A 20,635-nucleotide genomic window follows, 5' to 3' on the forward strand; every position below is an offset into this window, starting at 1 on the left:
ACTTGCAGATGATACCAGCTGTTCCTTAAAAACGAGACGCAAATTCCTATTGCTCTTCAGGTGATCAGCCGCTTCTCAAAAGCCTCTGGCCTTTACTTAAATATTGATAAGTGTGAATTAATGGCTATTCATGACCACCCCCAAATTTCACTGTATGTACACACAGGAGAAAAACCCTACAGTTGCTCATCTTGTGGCCAAACGTTCTCTAAAAGGGGAAATATTGTCACGCACATGAGAAGACACACAGGAGAAAAACCCTACAGTTGCTTAGTGTGCTGCGAAAGCTTTGCCCATCGGGTCAGTTTGTCTGCACACATGCGGAAACAACACGAATAAATAAATGTTTTTCCTGCCAAATCTTACTCACCTGAAAAGTGAGGAGCTTTATTAATATAGCACATTTCCCACACAAGGAAAGTAAAAGTGCTTCACAACCACAACCACAACCCCTAAAAACATTTAGAAACAGAACAGCTGAAGAGCTTATTAGAATTGCTCAAAGAGTGTACGACGACATTTAAATGCATTTACAAATAACACATCTAAAGACATTTGAAAACTAAGGAAAGAAATAAAAGCAGCTGTATGAAATATTAGTCAAATGAAAACAATCATTTGCACCTCATTTCATTTGTGTGCAGCATAACAGCCAAGTGCCGCTTCACCATGTTTGTGCTGTTGGCTCCACTAATAGATGTGAGTTACAATCGAGTCTACCGAAGATAGAAGCTTCTCTCCGTCTGATTGGTGCTTGCAACCATTCAGTCTGGATATGTTTTTCAGCTGCTAAAAGGCTGCTTATGTGGTTGATTTGATCTGACTGCTGAAAGTCGGGTCCGAGTCTATAATACCGCAAGATTTCAGACTTGGTCTTTGGAATTGTTTACTAACTTCTGGTGCTTGGGGGGGATGTGTGACTTTTATCAAGCACCGCAAATAGCGTCTTGTTGAGGTTCTTACTAAAGTTTTTACAAAAGTGTTACTAACCCTTTTGTTAAAATTATAAATACGTTGTTTGTACAGGTCAAAGTGAATGTGAAGTTTAGTTTTTCTCCACTTATGTTCTGCTTTCCTGCATTTTGCTTTTAAAGTCGCTATGCTGAAAGTTCACCTCTGAAGTGTTTTAGTTTTGCATGAGGTTGACTTAGTTTTAATAGGAGTAACGGTATCCAGGATGTTTGAGATTTTTCAGAGTAAACTTATCCACAAGTTCATCAACACGGGGAATAAATGGAATATGAGTTTATTTTCCAAATATTGTACTGAAGAATGAATAAAGATACATGTATTCAAGTCATTTGTGTGCGTGTATCTATCTCTTAATAGCTGTCACTTGCAAGATAGCGGCCATTTGACATTACCGAGGCTTTTGTTTTCCCATAGACATTTACAGGATCTCATAAAAAATGCATCACTCGGTTTTGTAAATACTGCATTTTATTAGATGTTTTTGTGGGATTACGCTGACAAAAACTACACTTTCCTACCATGTTAATTAGTGTACAACTCAAGCACGCACTGTCCCCTCAAAAATATATAATGTGTAAACCACTGGCAACAAAAGTGAGTACCCCCTTAAGTGAAAATTAACATTTTCATAAAACTTCTAAAACAACAGATTCAATGACAGTTAAAATGAAACATCAAAATCTTAAAGGGACACTTTGCTTATTTTGCCTATAATAAATTTGATATTTTCATTATTTTTCATGTACAATTTAGTACCTTTAAAAACACATTTTGCAACTTGCTGTCGACTGAAAATGACATCACAAGGGCTCAGGTAACCAATCACAGCTCAGCTTGTGAATGTCACATGACCAAACTTAACTGAGCCCTTGTGATGTCATTTTCAGTCGACGGCAAGTTGCAAAATATGTTTTTCAAGGTACTAATTGTACATGAAAAATAATGAGAGTATCAAATTATAGACAAAATGTTAACTTTTTTATTACTGTAATAGGCTAAATAAGTGAAGTATCTCTTTAAATATTGTATTTCTAGTAAACAATATTGAAATGAAACAACAAAACGTATAAACTAGCAGGCGTACATTGACTAGACTCAAAGGGATACATCATGTCTGATGACATCACTTATGATTAGTGACAAGCTAAAGCTATCAGTTAGCTAACATGCTAAGATACAACATGAAAACATGCACACAATTTAAGTTTTACACTTAGGAAAAAATAAAATTAAAAAAAATCTCTGAGGCGAACAGCACAGGTATTTTTAAACCAACCCACTTTCAACTACTCGGAAGAATAAAATTCATTGAAAGCCGTATGGCATATGTGGTCTGCTTCCAAAACTGAAAACATCGACTCTTCCTTTGTCGTGTGCCTGCATGTGTGCAGTCCAGGTCTCGTTCTGAGCAAAGCTTCCGTCGCAAATTGAATTATTGTTTTTTTCTCCCGTGTGTATTCTCATGTGGGATACCACTCGAAGCTTAGTCGCGAATGTTTTGTCGCACAGTGAGCAACTAAAGGGTTTGTTGTTTGTGTGCGTTGCCATGTGTAATTCCTGTTGTTGCTTCCGAGAGAACGTTTTGCCACACAATGAGCAGCTGAAAGGTTTTTCTGCTACATGTATTCTCATGTGTGAGAGCAAATATTTCTTGAGACAGAAAGTTTTTGCGCACAATGAACAGCTAAAAGGTTTCTCCCCTGTGTGTATTCTCATGTGGGTGTCCAGATTATGCTTGAGAGAGAATGTTTTCCCGCACGATGAGCAACTAAAAGGTTTTTCTCCCGTGTGCGTTATCATGTGCCTTACCATGTTTGCCTTTACATTGAATCTTTTACGACAAACTGAGCATTCAAAGAGGCTTTCTCCTGTGTGTGTTCTCATGTGTATATTTAGTACCGCTTTTCCAGCAAAACTTTTACGACAAACTGCGCAGGTGACCTTTTTTGTACGCATTTGTGAAGCTCCCTTGCTGCCAAGCGTTGTCTCCTTTTCAGAGCATTCCCACTCTTTGTCGTCAACGCGACGGTCCGCATTGCTCCTCAGAGGTTGTTCAACGTCATCGCTGTGTAACAACGGAGCTAAGAGGTCGTCTGGTGGCGATCCTTCATAGTGGTCTCCACTTGGACTGTGACGATGGAGCTGGGACCACTCGGGTGGATCATCATCAGTCATGCCAGGCATCGACAACATGCGGATGTCGGGTTCCTCTTTTTCCTCAGTGTGGTGAGATTGTAGATAACCATCTTCCCCTTTCATTTGGGGGTGGTATGGGTCCTCTTCGTCTTTAACGTGGGGAGACTCTGGAGTCTTGTCCCTTTCACAGTGCGGAGGCTCTGGATCTTCCTCTTTAATGTTGTTGGCCTGTGGATGCTCTTGCTCCAAACTGGAGCTCCCCCACTGCAGCTGAGGGGGAAGTTCTTCATGATGCTCAATCAGCTTTTGGGCGTCTACAGGACACAAGATAAACAAATCCAGTTCAGAGGCTAATGTTTTTGGCTCAATCGACCAAGTAAAAAATGAAATAACACCTGATCAACCATGTATTGAGGAACCTGACCATTTCGGGCTCTCTAAGTCAGTTTTTCAAAACTTTGATGAAGCCAAGGCATATTTTTGAAGAATTTTCAGGGCACACTACTACACAAAAATGTCCTTCTCTCAGTTTAATCCCAAAATTACTTTCTAAATCTGACATCTGGGCCTTTGCGTTTTGGTTGTATTAATTTTAAATCAAATCAATATTATTATCATTTATTTGTTTACCACTGTTTAATATTTATGACGGAAAGTCCACTACACAAAATTATATGAAAGTGATTTGTAAGAAAGTAATAAGTGAACAATTCCAAACATGGTGACGCAAAGGCACAGGTAATGCTGTTTTTTTTTTTTTTTTCCAGGCCCTTATGTGATAAGTATTTTAAATATATACATGTTGTAGAAATTTAGCGAACAGACCTTGGACTTGCAGCACAATTTGATTGTTGCCAACAGCTTCCAGTTGTCGTCGTTGTCGACAAAGTTGCTCCTCGTACGACGCGATCGTTTTTTCAAAAAGTCCAAAGATTTCGTCGGCGGCCGCAATCAGTCGCTCCCTTACCAACTCTTTCAACATTTTGTTGACGTTTGCAAAATGTAAAGACCACAGAAACAACGCCGAACCTCGCAATTAGCGTCTATGCTAACGCGGCTAACTCTTTCTTCTTCCTTTTTACGGCGGTTGGCAGTCAAACTGACGGCGCATTATCGCCCCCTTGTGTTCCAACTTCGGCACAGACGTATCTGCTGCGATACAGTACTCCATCATTTTATGTGTTCGATCACGATCATAACTTTCCCCCTATTTCTTCAATATGCCCCCACCCCTAAAAAAAAAAAACCCCAAATAAAGTAAAAAAAATAAAATAAAAAAATAAATAAATAAATCTGCCTCTCAACTTTGTCTCCGTCTCATATCTTCCTCCCCCATAAACTCTTCTCTTTGACACCCCTCACATAAAACCACTTCATTTTTCTTCATCAACTTTGTCTTTTGTTCAAACCACAATGTCCAAACAGCAGTTGTTAGCATTTCCTCTTTTCGTACACTGGACCAAGCACATGTGGGTGCTTTTTGTAGACATGCACATTGATTGTCTGGGCCACACTGAAGGGGGAATTTGTAGCTTGCATTGTATTTTGTGTCACCAGTTCTGGAGCTTTTCTGCCACGTTTTGGAAATGTTTCCTTGGGTGTTAACACTCCACAGGGCAAATCTGACACATACAATATGGCAGACACGCATACGTATACCAGCAACTGTTCCACCCTCTATAGGCGGTATCTAGTAGTATATTCGATGTCTATGCAAAGCAAAAACGAGAAAGGCCGAAGGTAGCACACTACAGCAACTAACGTTTCAACTAAACGACAACTTTTGTCCTTGCAGCAGCTGTCAACAACATCAACATGTTGAAAGAGTTGGTAAGAGAGCGACTGATTGCAGCCGCCGACGAAATCTATGTGCTTTTCGAAACAACGATGGCGTCGTACAAAGAGCAACTTTGTCGAGCGAGGGAGGAGAGTGAGCGACACCGACGACAACTGGAAGCTGTTTGCAAGACCCAAGTTATCATACGTGTCGAAGGTCTGTTCGTTAAACTTCTATTTAACATTTGCTGCGTTTGATTTATCTAAAGGGGTGTTCAAAACTACACAGCTCATGTCTTTTGTTAAAAAGGCCAGCTCAAAGTATTAGGGCTCTGTTATGAGTTATATTTAGTTTATATTCAGCAGATTCCTCGCCCAACAAAGCCAATATGTCACATACGGGCACACGCAGAACGCTTGAGCGTGTGACTGGCGAAATATATTTCCTCAAGTTCATTCTATCTTGCAAGAACAACAGACAGGCAGCCATCTTGAGTTTTCCTTTCAACCAATTGGAACACTGCCTTGACGTCACGTGGCCGGTAAAATCCATGTACTGGACGTGTGTCTGATAGGCACCGTGATGATGTTTTGTATTAATTTGTATTTATTTATTTATTTGTGATTATGCATTTGGAACAACAGTAAATTAATGGAAAGTACTGAAACTGGTTTGGGAGCCATTTAAAAATCTGATATAAATGTTTTAGTTCAGTCATATGTGGTTGTGTGTAACAGCAAAGTGGCTAATGTGCAATTTCATTTTGGGACTGAGCAAGATTTTTGTTAATTTTGGAAATTGAAACCAGCCTGACTTTATACTACATATATCGTATCATATTCGGCCCATGTGACCTAAGCTGTGTTTGTGTCTAGGGATGTAAGGATATCCAATCGACACAAAACGATATTCTCGCGATATGAAGCTCACGATACAATAATTATCACGATATTGTGGGGAGGTTGGCGATATTTAGGGAGGTGCCAATACTGCATTAAAACAGTGGTATCGGTGACTACTCACAAGTAACATGCCGATGGCATTAATTCCAAAGCTAATAAAGGATTTTGGATGCAGCATCTTGTGTCTTGCTGGTGCACGACATTCACTGGTATGTGACATGTTCACTGCAGCCGATCTAAGATATCCTATTGGCCCTTAAATGCTCTGAACCAATAGCAGGACAGCTTTTTCATATTGAGGAAAAAAACCTTAAGTATCCGTATGGTATCGGTATCGGCCGATACGGCAAAGCTAGGTATCGGTATCGGAACAACACTAATTATTATTATTATTATTATGTATTATTATTATTATTATTATTATGTTATGTTGTTAATGTACGCACACTGAGTTCTCCACACATTGACTTTATCCCTCCATATGACAATTAGTGTAGATTTTCAGCATAGAAGGGCCTAAACACCACTAATGAAAATTAAATTGCACTAAAAAAAACTAGCCACCAGAGGGTGCTAGAACTGCACAAATGGAAATTAACCTGACTTTTTTTTTTTTTTAACAGATGTGTTGCATTTAAATATCGCGAACATGACGACGACGATATTGTGGCAGTTTTAACAACATGATACCACAATATCGCACTTATTGTTACATCCCTATTTGTGTCCTGCAGATGTTGAACAGGTGATTGGTCGTCAGGAAGGACTTCCTGACGTGAAGTGGGGGACATCCAGTTTAGAGCAGGAGTATCCACAGCCCACCCGCGTGAAAGAGGAAGAGGAGGAGTCTGGTGTCAGCAGGTTGCCACTGGGCGGTGTCTCAGTGGAGAGTGACGTCGACGAAGGTGAACCAACTACGTGGTCACAGGTTCATCATAGCAGTCCAAGCGGAGACGTCTGTGGAAGACCACCACCGGACAACCTCTTAGCTCTGCTGTCAGGCAATGACGACATGGAAGAATCTTCGGGTAGCGGCGCGGATTGTGAAGGTGACGTCAAATAGTCGAAATGCTGTTGAAACATGACAACTGTGACATCCGCAGCTCAGTCTTTGGTAAAAGTTTTCTCGAAAGAGATAACAGCAAACTTGACGTAGAAATATTGTTGATTGTTGTTGGTCTAACTGGAAAACACCACTGACCAGTCTGATTTTATACCACATATCATATTTGACCTGTGTGATGTAATCTGTTTGTGTTATTTGTGTCCTGCAGATGTCCAACAGCTGATTGGCAGTCAGGAAGAACTTCCCCCTCAGCCTCTGTGGGGCGTGTCCAGTTTGGAGCTGGAGCATCTACAGCCCTCCCACTTTGAAGAGGAACGGCAGAAGGATGACGTCAGGTTCCCACTGACCGGCGTCGCTGTGAAAAGTGAAGACGACGGAGACGACCCACCCGAGTGGTCGCAGCTTCATCGTGACAGTCCGAGCGAAGACCATTGTGACGGATCGGCGCAAGACAAACTTTTAGCTCCAATGTCAGACAGTGACGACGCCGAAGAGCCTTTTAGGAGCGACGCCGACTGCGACGGTGACGACAGACAGTCGAAATGCTCTCCACGAGGCACCCCGAAAGCGAAAACGTCGCGAAAACGCAAGAAGCTTCCCGCGCATAAAGAACATTTCAGCTGCTCGGTTTGTGGTAAAAATTTTGCTTGCAGGTCGTATTGGATGCGACACATGAAAACGCACTCGGGAGAAAAATCCTTTTGTTGCTCAGTTTGTGGGAAGACGTTCTCTCGGAAGGAACATATGCAATTACACATGAGAACGCACACGGGAGAGAAACCCTTTCGATGCTCAGTTTGCGGTGCAACGTTTTCTGTCAAACAGAGTATGAAAAAACACATGAGAAGGCACACGGGGGAAAAACCCTTCAGTTGCTCATTTTGCGGGACGACCTTTTCTCGAAAAGAGAGTCTGGATAAACACATGAGAGTACACACAGGGGAAAAACCCTTTAGTTGTTCGGTTTGTGGTGGAACCTTTGCTCAAAGGTCCAATATGACTAGACACATGCAGATACACAAAAAGGTCGAGTAAATGTGAAGTAGTCCCCGTAATATCGCGATAACACCATGGATTGTTTTTATTCAATTTTAATATTCTGAAGAGATGTAGATTCTCTATTTTACTGTTTCATCATCATCATCGGCGTTTTTATTCAATGTTCTTGTCATCACTGGTAATGAGTTAGTCACGTGTTTGTGATGATGCAAAAAAGCATTGTTTCACTTTGTGAACGTTTGTACGTCAGCTAAACAACAGGCATCAGATTTATTCCGTGAACGGGTTCTAATTGGTCTGAAAGTGTAATCATTAGATAAGGTTTAACTCCTTCCATTTAGTTTGTCTTTTAAACAATTTTGTATTATTAATGTTTTTAGCGTTTAGGTAGTTGAAAGCCCTTGGCTAGACTGTAATTAGAAGTGTTATGTAATCAGACATGAGGCATTTATGCGTACATATGTACTGTATCCATGCTAAAGGCGTGGTACTCAAATCATAAAGGACCACAAATACATTTATCAATAAGCTAAAGGTCCGTTTATCGAAGTTCGTCAGGTTACATGATAGACTGTAATACTCAAAACAAAATGTCCTTTTCATTACAAACAAATAAAGGTAGATACTGAAATAAAGTGTTTCCATGTTGACATAAATTAAAATGAATAGTTGAATTTAAAAATCGGGACTTGTTTGGTGGCTGTCGGATGACCTATACGTCCGTTTTGTGTGTATGGGACGGGTGAACAAGAGGCACAGACTAGGCACGGCATGTAAATTGTTCCCTCTCAACTGCAAGAGCATCCACAGCCTCCTCAAAAGGAAGAGGAGGTGGCCAGTGCGACTATTTTGCCACTGGTTGGCCAATATGTGGAGGAGTATAAAGAAGAACCAGCCGAGCTTCCTCGTCCCTGTCCCAGTGAAGACCAGTGTGAAGAACCAGCACCAGAACACTTCCAAGCTGCAATATTACAAAATGAAGACATACAAGTTAAAGATGAACCTTTGAGGACCGATGCAGAATGTCAAAGTGGCAGCAGACCGTCGAAATGCTCTAAATGGCCTCTAATGCTCTTTTTTTTTGGTTCAGTCTCAATATTTACTACATAAAGAAGACAACTTTTTTTTTCTCTCAAGCATATTTTTCAATCAGGGTTATACAAATTTTGTAGTTTTCATTATAGTTAGTTTTTATTTCATTTTGACATGTTTTTTTAATTTCTGTACCATCTGAGCCATGCGCCTTCAATAATTCATTTTTAGAGCCAGTTTGGTAGTTCCTTTTTCCAAAGATACATCATTGTAGTACTTTATTTTTATTAGTTTTAATATTAGTTTTGTAATATATGGTGTATTTGTCGAGTGCGAGATAAAAAAAAAAAAAAAAAGGTCACTAAGTATTGTGTAATAAAGTCCGCTACAATTCTCAGCAGCTTTCATTCCTTCCTCTCTTTTATCTACTGATGTACCGAAATAAATAAAATAAACAAAAAAATATATGTGTGTGTGTAATAGCTTATTTTCTGGGGCCCATAACACATACCTTTTTTTTTTTTGTGCCAGTCGAGCCCTGGTTGAGAGCATTTCGGGATATATTGTACACAGCAAGAGAGGTGGAGGTTGACGAGCTTGACACAGAGGCTACAGTTACGCTTTAGGCCAGGGGTGGCAGTCACGAGTCAAAGACTGACACCTCATTTAAACGACTTCAAATTCAAATATACATTTTAAAAAGACAGCAAAAAATGATTTTAACTAAGCAAATTTACATTTACAAATATAAAACTTTCCAAGAAATATTAGAGTAATTAAATAGTACAGATATACAAATAGTACAGATAGATAGTACTGATAAATAGTAAAAACGTATTTTTAATTTTTATTTTTTTTAAGCTCCACTTGTAAGAAAAGCATGCGTGACCGTGATGTCACATGGCCACCATTTGCAATGGTCCTGACAACAACCCAAGACCAAAGGAGGAAAGAGGAGTTGCAAAAAAGATCAGAATCTATACTATCTTTATATTAAAGAACACAAATTACATGAGAATGGCTAAAGATTATATTTTAATGCTTTTTTTTTTTTTTTTTTTACACGTTGAGAATACACTGAATAGAATAACATTCCATTTATTCATTTTCAGCCTTGAATGACATTTTATTCACTCTGTGTTGTGTCTGCGCATGTGTTCGGTCAAACTGCCCCGATGAGCGTAGCTTTCACCACAAACGGGGCAACTAAAGGGTCTTCCTGTGTGTGTGCTCATGTGTGTAACCACGTGTTCCATTTGAGTGAACGTTTGACCACAAATTGAGCATCTCAAAAGCTTTTCTCCCGCGTGTTTACTCATGTGTGACTGCATACCTCCTTTCTGAGAAAATGTTTTCCCGCAAATGGAGCAACTGAAAAGTTTTTCCCCTGTGTGTGTTCGCATGTGTGTTGCCAGATGGGGCTTCTGTGAGAAGGTTTTACCACATGTTGAACAACTGTAGGGTTTTTCTCCCGTGTGGGTTCTCAGGTGAGATACCAGATGCGGCTTTTGAGAGAAGATTTTACCACAAGTTGAGCAACTGTAGGGTTTTTCTCCAGTGTGTCTTCTCATGTGCGTCACCATGGCCGCCCTATGAGAGAAGGTTCGACCACAAGTTGAGCAACTGAATGGTTTTTCTCCCGTGTGTTTCCTCATGTGCGATTGCATACTTCCTTTTTGACAGAACGTTTTACTGCAGAATGAGCAACTAAAAGGTTTTTCTCCCGTGTGTACTCTCACATGTCCAAGCAATGTTCCCTTTTGGGCAAATTCTTTACCACAATGTGAGCAGCAAAAGGGTTTTTCTCCCGTGTGCATCCTCATGTGTGCTTGCATACTTCCTTTTTGCGAGAAGGTTTTACTGCAAACTGAGCAACTGAAGGGCTTTTCTCCTGTGTGTATTCTTACGTGCTCCACCATTAACCTCTTTTGTGAAAATTCTTTACCACAATGTGAGCAGCAAAACGTTTTGTTTCCTGCGTGCGTTCTCATGTGTTTGAACAATGACTTTTTAATAGCAAAACCTTTACCACAAACTGAGCAGGTAAAATTTTGTTTAAGCGTTTGTGATGTTTCCCTGTTGTCTGGTGTCTCCTTTTCAGAGCATTTCAACTGTTTTTTATCACCTTCACAGTCTGTGTCACTCTTCAAATGTTCTTCCAAGTCGTCGCTGTCTGACATTGGCGCTAGGAGGTTGCCTGGTGGTGGTCCGCCACCGTCGTCTCCACTTGGACTACGATGGAGAAGCTGTGACCACTCGAGCGGTTTGTTCTCATCATCGTCACTCTTCACAGAGACACCAGTCAGTGGCAACTCGTTGACGTCAGCCTCCTCTTCTTCCTCCTTCATGTGTGAGGGCTGCGGATCCTTGCGCTCCAAACTGGAGCTCCCCCGCTGCTGCTGAGAAGGAAGTTGTGCCGTTGTCATATGATGTAGTGAGCTAGTGTGATGATGTGGTGACGACTCGGGCGGTTTGTCTTCGTCTTCTTCGCTCTTCATGACGACGACAGTCGGCGGCAATTTATTAACATTGCCATCCTCCTCCTCTTTAATGTGGCAGGGTCGAGGACCCTCTGCTTCCTCCTTAACATGAGGGGGCATAGATTCCTCTCGCCATCCACTCAGAAGCTGGACATCTGGAATACACAAGCGACACACAACACACAAGCTGGTCTTAGGACTGTCACAATTTCCTTACTGGTAGTTTATCCATGATTTCCATATTTTCATATGGATTAAGTAGAAGGCAGTGCTACAAAACTCAGACTTCTTGACATTTATAGTGGACAATCAAACATTAGAGGCTCTTAGGATCTTCTTTCGAATCACTAAGTTAAGATAAGTTAAGATAGGTTTTACTTTTATATTTTCTGTAATTTTGTCAAATGTGATATAAATTGATCAACTGACAATTTTTTGGGACCCGCAGCTGGCGTGTTTGCTTGTGATGTAACTCATTTCAAAGATTTAACAATAAGAAGTCTTCATTGTGCTATATTTCTTGCTTATTAACTATGTATTTTAAAAACTTCCAGTTGTTTTTGTTCATTCTCGACTCTTGACCTTTATTCTATGTATTTTTGAAAAACAATTTCCAAATCAAACTTCAGAATCAATCAATTAAAAATATTTAACATCATGTTGTCAGTTTCTGTGTTCGAGGTTTTATCTTTCAAACAGGATAAAGATTAAGAAAGTTATTAAAGTTTGAAACTCGGACTTAATAAAGCATTCACACCTGGGCCACTTAGCAACAAGAAGTTGGTGCATTTTCACTTGCTAAGATTCATAACTTTCTAAATATTTATCACAGGAAAATAATATTGCTTATCACTGGAATCCAGCTTTAAAAAATAAATAAATCTGACAATGCCGGTCTCGTGTAAATCCAAAAAGTTTATACAAATATCTATATGGTAACGAATCTGTCACTAATCATATGTTGTACGTCGCATAAACATTGCACACACCACTACTTCTAATGCTAATTGTGGAACAGTAATTGTCTGCCGCTCCAGTAAAACACCAATATTCATAATTATTATTACCACAGCTAACGTTTAGTGGACGAGCACACTTTTTGTTTCGCGACAAAAAAAAAAAAAAAAAGCGTTTAGAAAAGAAAACTTGAGAACAGACCTTGAACAATTTGAGAGGAAAAAACTGTTTCTTGTTGTCGCTCGTTCTCATCTCTTGCCGGACAAAGTTCCCTTTGTGACATTTTCGAGTAGTTGGACTTGGAGAATTTCAGCACTTCACCATCGCGCTTCTGTCTAGAAACGCCAACTTCCGCCTTTTCTTTTCGATGGTGGCTGAAACATCCCTAACGCCGCACGGTCGCCATCTTGTGGCGGTATTAATGGAGGACCAAAAATGTCACTCAAAAACAACATCATGAATGTGCTATGAATGATTGATTATTATTATTTTTTAAATATGTATATAACTTATAGTATTTATTTTATTATTTCAATACTTGTTTAATTATTTTACTATGTATTTATCTTAATTTGTCTCGTCAGTCTTTGTGCAAAGCAGTAATATTTTCATATCAACAGATGGCGGTAATGTAGTATTAAAGTTTTTAACCGATATTAAACACGATGAAGAAGAAGTGACACAGCGCATGCGTACACAATACCCTAAATGTTAAACACAAACAGACGAGAGCAGATCAACCTTGATGCAAAATGAACGAATGAGTAATTTTCCCAGAGAGTGGTTGAAGTTAATAATTCCGTGGAGGGTTACTAACAAGGGACACAACAGTTTTGGTGAGTTTGTACTCATTGTATTATAATTCCGTTTGTGAGTTATATGTTTAGGCATGATCGCTAAATGCTAACATAACTATGGTCACGACACAGAGTAGGTGTGAATTTATGAATGTGATACCAATTGATTTATTTCTATTATGACGGAAGTCATTTATTTCATTGTGTTGTCGCTCGCATTTGAAGTCCGGGTTTGGAGCGGCATACAGATTGACGGTTCTATTATTATTATTATTATTATTATTATTATTATTATTGTTGTTGTTGTTGTTGTTGTTGTTATCTCCACTCCACTGATCCACATAATACATTGTGAGAAAGGCAGCAATGTGAGGTGGATGTAAATTAGGATAATTTATGAAGTAAAGGATGTCTGAAAGCATTTTTACAATTTTGAGAACATTTTTCTTTATTGAATCATTTGATTAGCGTTGACAGGCCTGTCACGTGCTACTCAGTCTTATCCAGTATGTCTTTGATAAATTTATTGTATTGCATGATTCATTAAATATTTTCTGTCACTTCTCCCGCAGCTGCAAGGGGGGCCAGGAGGCCCTCCCCCCTCCCACTCCAAGAGGGCTGATGTCAACAAATTGCCACTGACTGGCATCAGTTAAGTTAAAAGACAAGGGGTGTATTTCACAAAGGAGGTTCAACAAACTGAGATAGATTAACAACGAGTTGACATACCCTCCGATAGGAAACTGCGTTTTCGGTTCCAGTCCAGCTGATTCCAGTGAGTTATATCAATGCTGAGTAGTCTCACCTGGACTTAAAAAGACCGCTTCAATGGAGCCCTGATTCGTCGAGTCACCATAGAAACGGGGAAGCCGAGCGTAGTGCCGCCCTCTGCTCCCGCATTGCTTTTTAATTTTATTTTTTGCCCCTCTCAATCGAAAATCTTAATGCGATCTTATGTCGAATTTGAACATGTCTTTATTTAAAAAAAAAAAAAAGAAGAGAGAAAGTGCAACACCGCAGCGGCTCCCCATAGAGGAAGGCAGCGTGGGTGAACATTACTGCTCCGGTCAATGCGTAAATTTAAATGTATAGTCCTTTGCAATCACAGTATTACAGGAGAAACTTGTTGATTGATAGCTCATTAATTCATTTCATTTAGGTGCAACCCTGCGAGGGTGAAGCGCACTTGATTTAAGATGAAATATAAAACACTTAGATAAAATATAAAAACATTATTCAAACGGGTGTAAGAAAAAAATGGAGCGCAATACTGCTCCTGTGTGAGCGCATATGACTATGTCTGGTAATGTTGCAAATGTAAGGATGGATTAAGTAGTGTATGTAGATGATGGACTGTGATGTGAAACGTGGTATCGCTCAAAAAGGTAACTGTGCGGAAATGCCAGATATACGCGGTCTGATAACATTCTCACAACGAATATTTAATTCCCTGCGCAATATTGCGGCACCTTCATCAATAGGTTCATTGTCAAAATGAAATGCCATGTTTGTGACCAAAGTGGACTTTACGCTATAGACTACAGGCGTATTTACGCAAAATGCATCGCAGCGGACTGAATGAATGAGGAAATGAATTGTCATGTGTGGCTGAAAGGAGGCGGGTGCAGGGAAAAACTCGAGGTTCATTGTGACAAACCTGCTACCGACCAGGTTAGGTTGATGGACCATGTTACTATGGTAACTGACCGAGCGCTTAAATTGCCTCTTTTTATGAAACAGGCTAGAGTTCCCTCTTATCCTCTTGTTTCAGTTACCTCCCTTTCTGAAACAAGTTTCCCACTTTTCAGGGTTTCTTTAGCCAGGTTTCTCACTAAACCTGCTTTGTGAAATACACCCAAGCTCATCAGGAATTGAGGACCACCACCAGACAAGCTCTCAGTTCGACATGGAAGAACCTTTGAGGGCCAAAGCAAAGCGTGAAGGTGACACCAAAAATGGAAACAACTTTTGACAATGTGCAAGCATCACAAACACATAACTACATGTTACCTACTCTGTGGTGAAAGTTTTTCTATACATGTCGTATTAAACACACGAGAACATACACGGGAGAAAAATGTGTTTTAGAAAATATTTAACTGCATACACGCAGACACATAACACATTGACAATTAATGTTTTACAGAAGTAACCCACAATGAACAGACCAAGTTTTCTTTTTTTTCCTGAAGAGCTCTTAACTGTGTTGTCCTGTTCAGCGCACTGCCAATTGATTCATCATCATTGTCGTCGCTCATTTTTGGCAACTTCACTAATGATGCACTCGTTTTGTGCTTAGAGCTTCACATGGCGATGAGCTGCTGTCTATGTGTAAAAGTGTAGTACAGTTTACGTTTCTCCCAGTTCAAGATGGTGCCACCGTGGTCAAACGTATCCTCTCTCTCTTCATGTTCACGTTTGATTTCTTTGTGGCTAGTGGGACGAGTCGGTCATTTAACTAACAAACGAATCGTGTCTGTGCTGCCTTTGTTTACTAATATGTCTGAAAGTTATTTTACCAGTCTGACTTTGTTGTACCACTAATCAAGCGTGTCATCTTTAACCCATGTGATCGAAACCAGCGACTCCCAACTCCAGAGATCATCAGGAGTGTCACGGAAAATTACCCAATTTCGCCTATTTGGTCCCAAAGTTATTATTTAGGCTCTCTGTGTCTTTCTTTAACTCCTCCATGTATATCAACTTTATGTTCAACAAAACCGGCCCAGAAACCACACAGTTTTTTCCATTGTAAAATTTGTGCACAGGCTCAATAAAAGTTGGGAAACTCTGATCCAAGCTGTGTTTGTGTTCTGCAGATGTCCAGCAGCCGATTGGTTGTCAAGGAGAACTTCCTCCGCAGCCGCAGTGGGGGAGCTCCAGTTTGAATCAGGAGGATCCACAATACATGTATGTTAAAGAGGAAGAAGAGGAGTCTGGTGTCACTAAGTTGCCACCGACTGATGCCTCAGTCAAAAGCGAAGACGACGAAGAGCAGCAACCAGAGCAGTCACAACTTAATCACCACAGTCCAAGTGGAGACCGGTGTGGCGGATCACCCTCAGATGACCGCTTAGCTCCACTGTCAGACAGTGACAACAATGAAGAACCTCTGTGGAGCAAAGCGGACTGTGAAGGTGACGACAAACAGTCGAAATGCTCGGAAAAGGAGACAACACGTGGTGGAAACGAGGAAACGTCACAAAAGCATCAAGAGCGTGTTACCTGCTCAGTTTGTGGCAAAAGTTTCACTAAAAACTCAACATTGAATAGACACATGAGAACGCATACAGGAGAAAAACCCTTTCGTTGCTCTTTTTGTGGTGCAACATTCACAAGAAAACAAAGTATGGTAACACACATGAGAACACACACAGGAGAAACACCCTTCTGTTGCTCAGTTTGTGGTCAAAGCTGCGTTACAAAGCAAACTTTGATGACGCACATGAGAATACACACGGGCGAAAAACCCTACAGTTGCTCATCTTGTGGTAAAGAATTTGCTCGAAGTGGCCCAATGCTTAGACACATGAGAATACATACAGGAGAAAAACCTTTCAGTTGCTCAGTTTGCAATAAAGCTTTCTCTCAAAAGGGAAGCATGCAGTCACACATGAGAACGCACACAGGAGAAAAACCCTTTACTTGCTCAACTTGTGGGAAAACATTCTCTCAAAAGGAAAACATGATAACGCACATGAGAACGCACACGGGAGAAAAACCTTTTAGTTGCTCAGTTTGCGGTAAAACATTCACCCAAAAAGGAAGTAGGGAATCGCACATGAGCAGACACACAGGCATTAAACCCTTCACTTGCCCGACTTGTGGTAAAATCTTCTCTAAAAAGTCACATTTGGTGTCACACGTGAGAACACACACGGGAGAAAAGCCCTTTAGTTGCATAGAGTGTGGTGAAAACTTCTCTCATAAGGCAAGTTTGACTCAACACATGCGGAAACACAACACTGAGAAAGAATAAAATGTTTTCCTGCCTAGTTCTTCCGGGGCCTTTAGTGATTAGCAGTTAAGTTGGGGCCTCCATGTTATTCAAGACTGAAGGTTCCTAAAAATATAAACATTTAGTTTAGTTTTTAGTAAACATTGAATTTAATGTGCACAGAAGTAGTATACAAAGTAACAGATTTTGTTCTTAAATCTTTTTTTTTATTGTATGTTTTATCCTTTGTTATAAATTCAATGTGGTTTCTGTTTTTCTGTGGCTCTTTTTTTCATCTGGCATCATCATGTTGTCAATACCGTCGCAAGATGGCAGCCATGTGACGTCCCGGACAATGTGCCTATTAACTTTCGTAGCCTTTAGTGACGAATCGTTACAATATAAAGATACTGATAATAAATAAATAAAATGAAATGCACATTGGAATATTAAAGCCTTAATTAAATTAAATAAATAGGCTACTGTCCTTTTAAAAGATTCAGTCCGTTGCTGTAAGGGCCGCCCTCTTGTCACTTTGCGCATGCGCACACAACCTACAGGCAGAAATTACTATCCAAAAAGGAAGGAATTAACTTGTTTCCCACAAACTGATTAGGACCTCAAGTTTATGACGTGGTTTATTGTTAACAAGAGCAGCATCTAATAAAAACCACAACAGTTTGGGTGAGTCCACCTTTCCTATTATTAATCCGTTTGTAATGGTTTACGTGTGTTTATGCTAGCTAAATGCTAACGTTGTATCTGTGGAGTCGACGAGCAGTCAGCGAAAAACTTCATTGATTTTATTTATGTTGACAATTTGATTTATTTCTCTTTTGACCTGTCGTACAGACTATTTGTTTCCGTTGTTTTGATGTTTCCGATTGGATTTCTGACTTGTGGCCAGTGACAGATGAGGGCGCCATATTGCCACCCAGTTTGACCTAACGTTTTGATATGGAAGGAATATTTTCCACACAAACACCATACAATTAATGGGCCACGATTATTAAAACAACTTTTAAAAAAACAAACAAAAAAAAACTTTTTTTTAAGACAAAGTAAAACAGTTATTTTGGTTTAAAGTAATGATATTAGAGTTTGATTGATATAGTTTTTACTTCCCACTGATGATTTTTTTTTTTTTTTTTTTTCCCCTCGGGAAACGAATAAATCTCCAAGGCTTTGTCGTGGATGAGTGGAACAACTGACAGCGAATACCATTTTTCCAAAATCTACTTTTGAAAATGCCAAATTCTGACCTAGGCCAGCCTAAATATTATTGTTGGAACATCTCTCTAGTTCACATTTTTAGTTCATGGGACTTGCAGCTAACTAAGAAACCACGTTCAACTCTGTCCTTGGGCTGCCCACCCAAATGATAATGTTTTTGTGACAAAAATATTACTGACAATATAGCAGTCGTTATAGTAATAAAATTGTCTTGTGACTTTCAGACACTGCTTAGTCACAAGGAAGAATTTATCCCTCCAACACAAAGGGGATTCGGAGCCTTCCCATGTTAAAGGGGAAGAGGAGGATGCTGGTGCCTCTGTGAATACGAGCCGCTCGAGTTGTCACAGCTTCATCATCACAGTTGACATGGAAAAACCTCGGAGGAGTTATGCAGACTGTGATGGTGACAACAAATGTTGACTTTCACTTTGTTGTCGTTATTCTTTTTTTCTTTTTTGTGGCAAATGAGACCAGTGGCTAACAAACGACTCAACTGTGTATGTGTTGTTACTTGTGTATTGCAGACATCCAGCAGCAGATTGGTTGTCAGGAAGAACTTCGCCCTCATCAACCACACGTGAAAGAAGAAAAGGAGGATCCACTGCATCCCCACATTAAAGAAGAGGAGGATCACCAACAGCACCCTCACATTAAGGAGGAAGAGCAGGAGACTGACGTCAGCAAGCTGCCACTGATTGTTGTCGCTGTGAAAAAAGAAGCCGACGATGATGATGAAACACAGCTTTATCCTCACAGTCCAAGTGGAGGTCCACCGTCAGACAACGTCTCAGGACCACTGTCAGACATTGACGAGACAGAAGAGACTTTGAGGAGGGATGCAGACTGTGAAGGTGACGGCAAACGGTCCAAAGCCTCTGAAAAGGAGACAACTCATCATAGCAACAAGGAAAAATCACAATCGTGTAAAAAACGTGTTACCTGCTCGGTTTGTAGTAAAAATTTTGCCACAAAACAAACTTTAATCACACACATGAGAACACACACGGGAGAAAAACCCTTTAGTTGCTCATTTTGCGGTAAGGAATTTGCTCAAAAAGGCCCAATGCTAAGACACATAAGAGTACACACAGGAGAGAAACCCTTTAGTTGCTCAGTTTGCGGTAAAACCTTCTCACAAAAGGGAAGTATAGAATTGCACATGAGAACGCACACAGGGGAGAAACCCTTCCGTTGCTCAACTTGCGGCAAAACATTCTCTCAGAAAGAAAACATGGTCACGCACATGAGGAAACACACAGGAGAAAAACCCTTCCGCTGCTCAGATTGTGGCAAAACCTTCTCTCGGAAGGAACATGTGCTAATGCACATGAGGACGCACACAGGAGGAATACCCTTTAGCTGCTCGGTGTGTGGAGAAAGTTACGGTCACCGGGCCAGTTTGAATGAACACATGCGCAAACACAACATAGAGAACGAATAAATGTTTTATTGCCTACTTGTTTTTTCATGATGAGCGACTCGGGAGAGATCCATGTTTTTCAAGACCGAAGATAAAATGGATCTAACCTAGTTCATTTTCTTCTCCAAAATAAATAAATAAATAAAAATCTTTTTTTTTTTCCGTTTGTGTTTTATCTTTTACTTTAAAGGCAATATGGATTTTAGTCTCATGTCAATACGGTCACAATATTATTTATTTATTACATTTTCCTGTGTTTTTTTTCCCCCCCCTCAAGGCTAATAATATAAAACATGACAAGTAATATGTTTTGAGAATATATGACTGTTATATACATTAACAGCAAAAAAATTGAGTTGTCACATTTTGGTGATAAATATTTTAGAGTTGTTTTCAACCCCCAAAGTGTATTTTAAACTCTGTTCGATTTAAATGGAGGTGAGTGTTGGAATTATTTGACTCAGTTGATTTATTTAAGTCTTCAACCAGCTCTGCAGAGTTGATCAAAGTAAGCTCCACCCACTCGAGCAACTCAAAATTCTTGGTTGAGAAAGACTCAAAACAGGGTGCTGTTCCATCAGTGTCTGAATTCTTAAAATTTGGAGCTCCATTTGTAGTGGTATCTTTCGAACTATTTGAAAATAAAAATATAAAAGAAAAAGAAAAAAAAACTATAAAAATGTATGCATATAAAAATAATCAACCAAGTGGTTCATAGTACAGATCTGCTCTGAAAAGGGAATCATTAACTTCTATTTATGCATTTCCTAAGAAATTTTAGTGAGATGCTTGGGCTGCGGCTTCACTGAGGATTTTTGTTTCTTTTTTTTGGTCATACTTGATGGCAGGGAGGCAACTGCTGTGATCAAGATTTATTTTTTTTTAAATTGCATTGATGCTACTTTTCAAATGTATTTTAAAATC

At 39.8% G+C, this 20,635-nt stretch overlaps 3 protein-coding genes and 1 long non-coding RNA gene across 4 annotated transcripts in view; 2 read left to right on the forward strand and 2 right to left on the reverse strand.

Moving 5' to 3' along the window:
- LOC144019137 (uncharacterized) overlaps positions 1-19,873 on the forward strand; it is a 33,548-nt gene extending 13,675 nt beyond the window's left edge. Inside the window, exons 3-16 of the mRNA XM_077521979.1 lie at positions 167-328; positions 2,869-2,908; positions 2,970-3,041; positions 3,086-3,198; positions 3,299-3,457; positions 4,889-5,101; positions 6,522-6,836; positions 7,062-7,884; positions 10,300-10,310; positions 10,372-10,425; positions 15,938-17,095; positions 17,433-17,448; positions 18,513-18,694; positions 18,816-19,873. Coding sequence (XP_077378105.1) covers positions 167-328; positions 2,869-2,908; positions 2,970-3,041; positions 3,086-3,198; positions 3,299-3,457; positions 4,889-5,101; positions 6,522-6,836; positions 7,062-7,884; positions 10,300-10,310; positions 10,372-10,425; positions 15,938-17,095; positions 17,433-17,448; positions 18,513-18,694; positions 18,816-19,732 — 4,235 coding nt within the window. The 3' untranslated portion in view covers positions 19,733-19,873. The remainder of the gene's footprint in view (positions 1-166; positions 329-2,868; positions 2,909-2,969; positions 3,042-3,085; positions 3,199-3,298; positions 3,458-4,888; positions 5,102-6,521; positions 6,837-7,061; positions 7,885-10,299; positions 10,311-10,371; positions 10,426-15,937; positions 17,096-17,432; positions 17,449-18,512; positions 18,695-18,815) is intronic.
- On the reverse strand, positions 1,874-4,274 carry LOC144018999 (uncharacterized). Its single transcript, XM_077521773.1, has 2 exons — positions 3,934-4,274; positions 1,874-3,422 (listed from the first exon to the last, which is right to left on the reverse strand). The coding sequence occupies exons 1-2, from the start codon at positions 4,088-4,090 to the stop codon at positions 2,278-2,280; spliced, it is 1,302 nt and encodes a 433-aa protein (XP_077377899.1). The 5' UTR covers positions 4,091-4,274; the 3' UTR covers positions 1,874-2,277.
- On the reverse strand, positions 9,967-12,696 carry LOC144018983 (uncharacterized). The gene is made up of 2 exons (XM_077521750.1): positions 12,523-12,696; positions 9,967-11,519 (listed from the first exon to the last, which is right to left on the reverse strand). The coding sequence occupies exons 1-2, from the start codon at positions 12,602-12,604 to the stop codon at positions 10,015-10,017; spliced, it is 1,587 nt and encodes a 528-aa protein (XP_077377876.1). The 5' UTR covers positions 12,605-12,696; the 3' UTR covers positions 9,967-10,014.
- On the forward strand, positions 13,014-15,918 carry LOC144019059 (uncharacterized). Its single transcript, XR_013283577.1, has 4 exons — positions 13,014-13,157; positions 13,691-15,061; positions 15,418-15,509; positions 15,701-15,918. It is a non-coding gene; the product is annotated as an uncharacterized LOC144019059 (long non-coding RNA).
- Positions 19,874-20,635: the final 762 nt, after the last annotated feature.

Source organism: Festucalex cinctus, chromosome 5, assembly GCF_051991245.1.
Source record: "Festucalex cinctus isolate MCC-2025b chromosome 5, RoL_Fcin_1.0, whole genome shotgun sequence".
Taxonomy (NCBI): domain Eukaryota; kingdom Metazoa; phylum Chordata; class Actinopteri; order Syngnathiformes; family Syngnathidae; genus Festucalex; species Festucalex cinctus.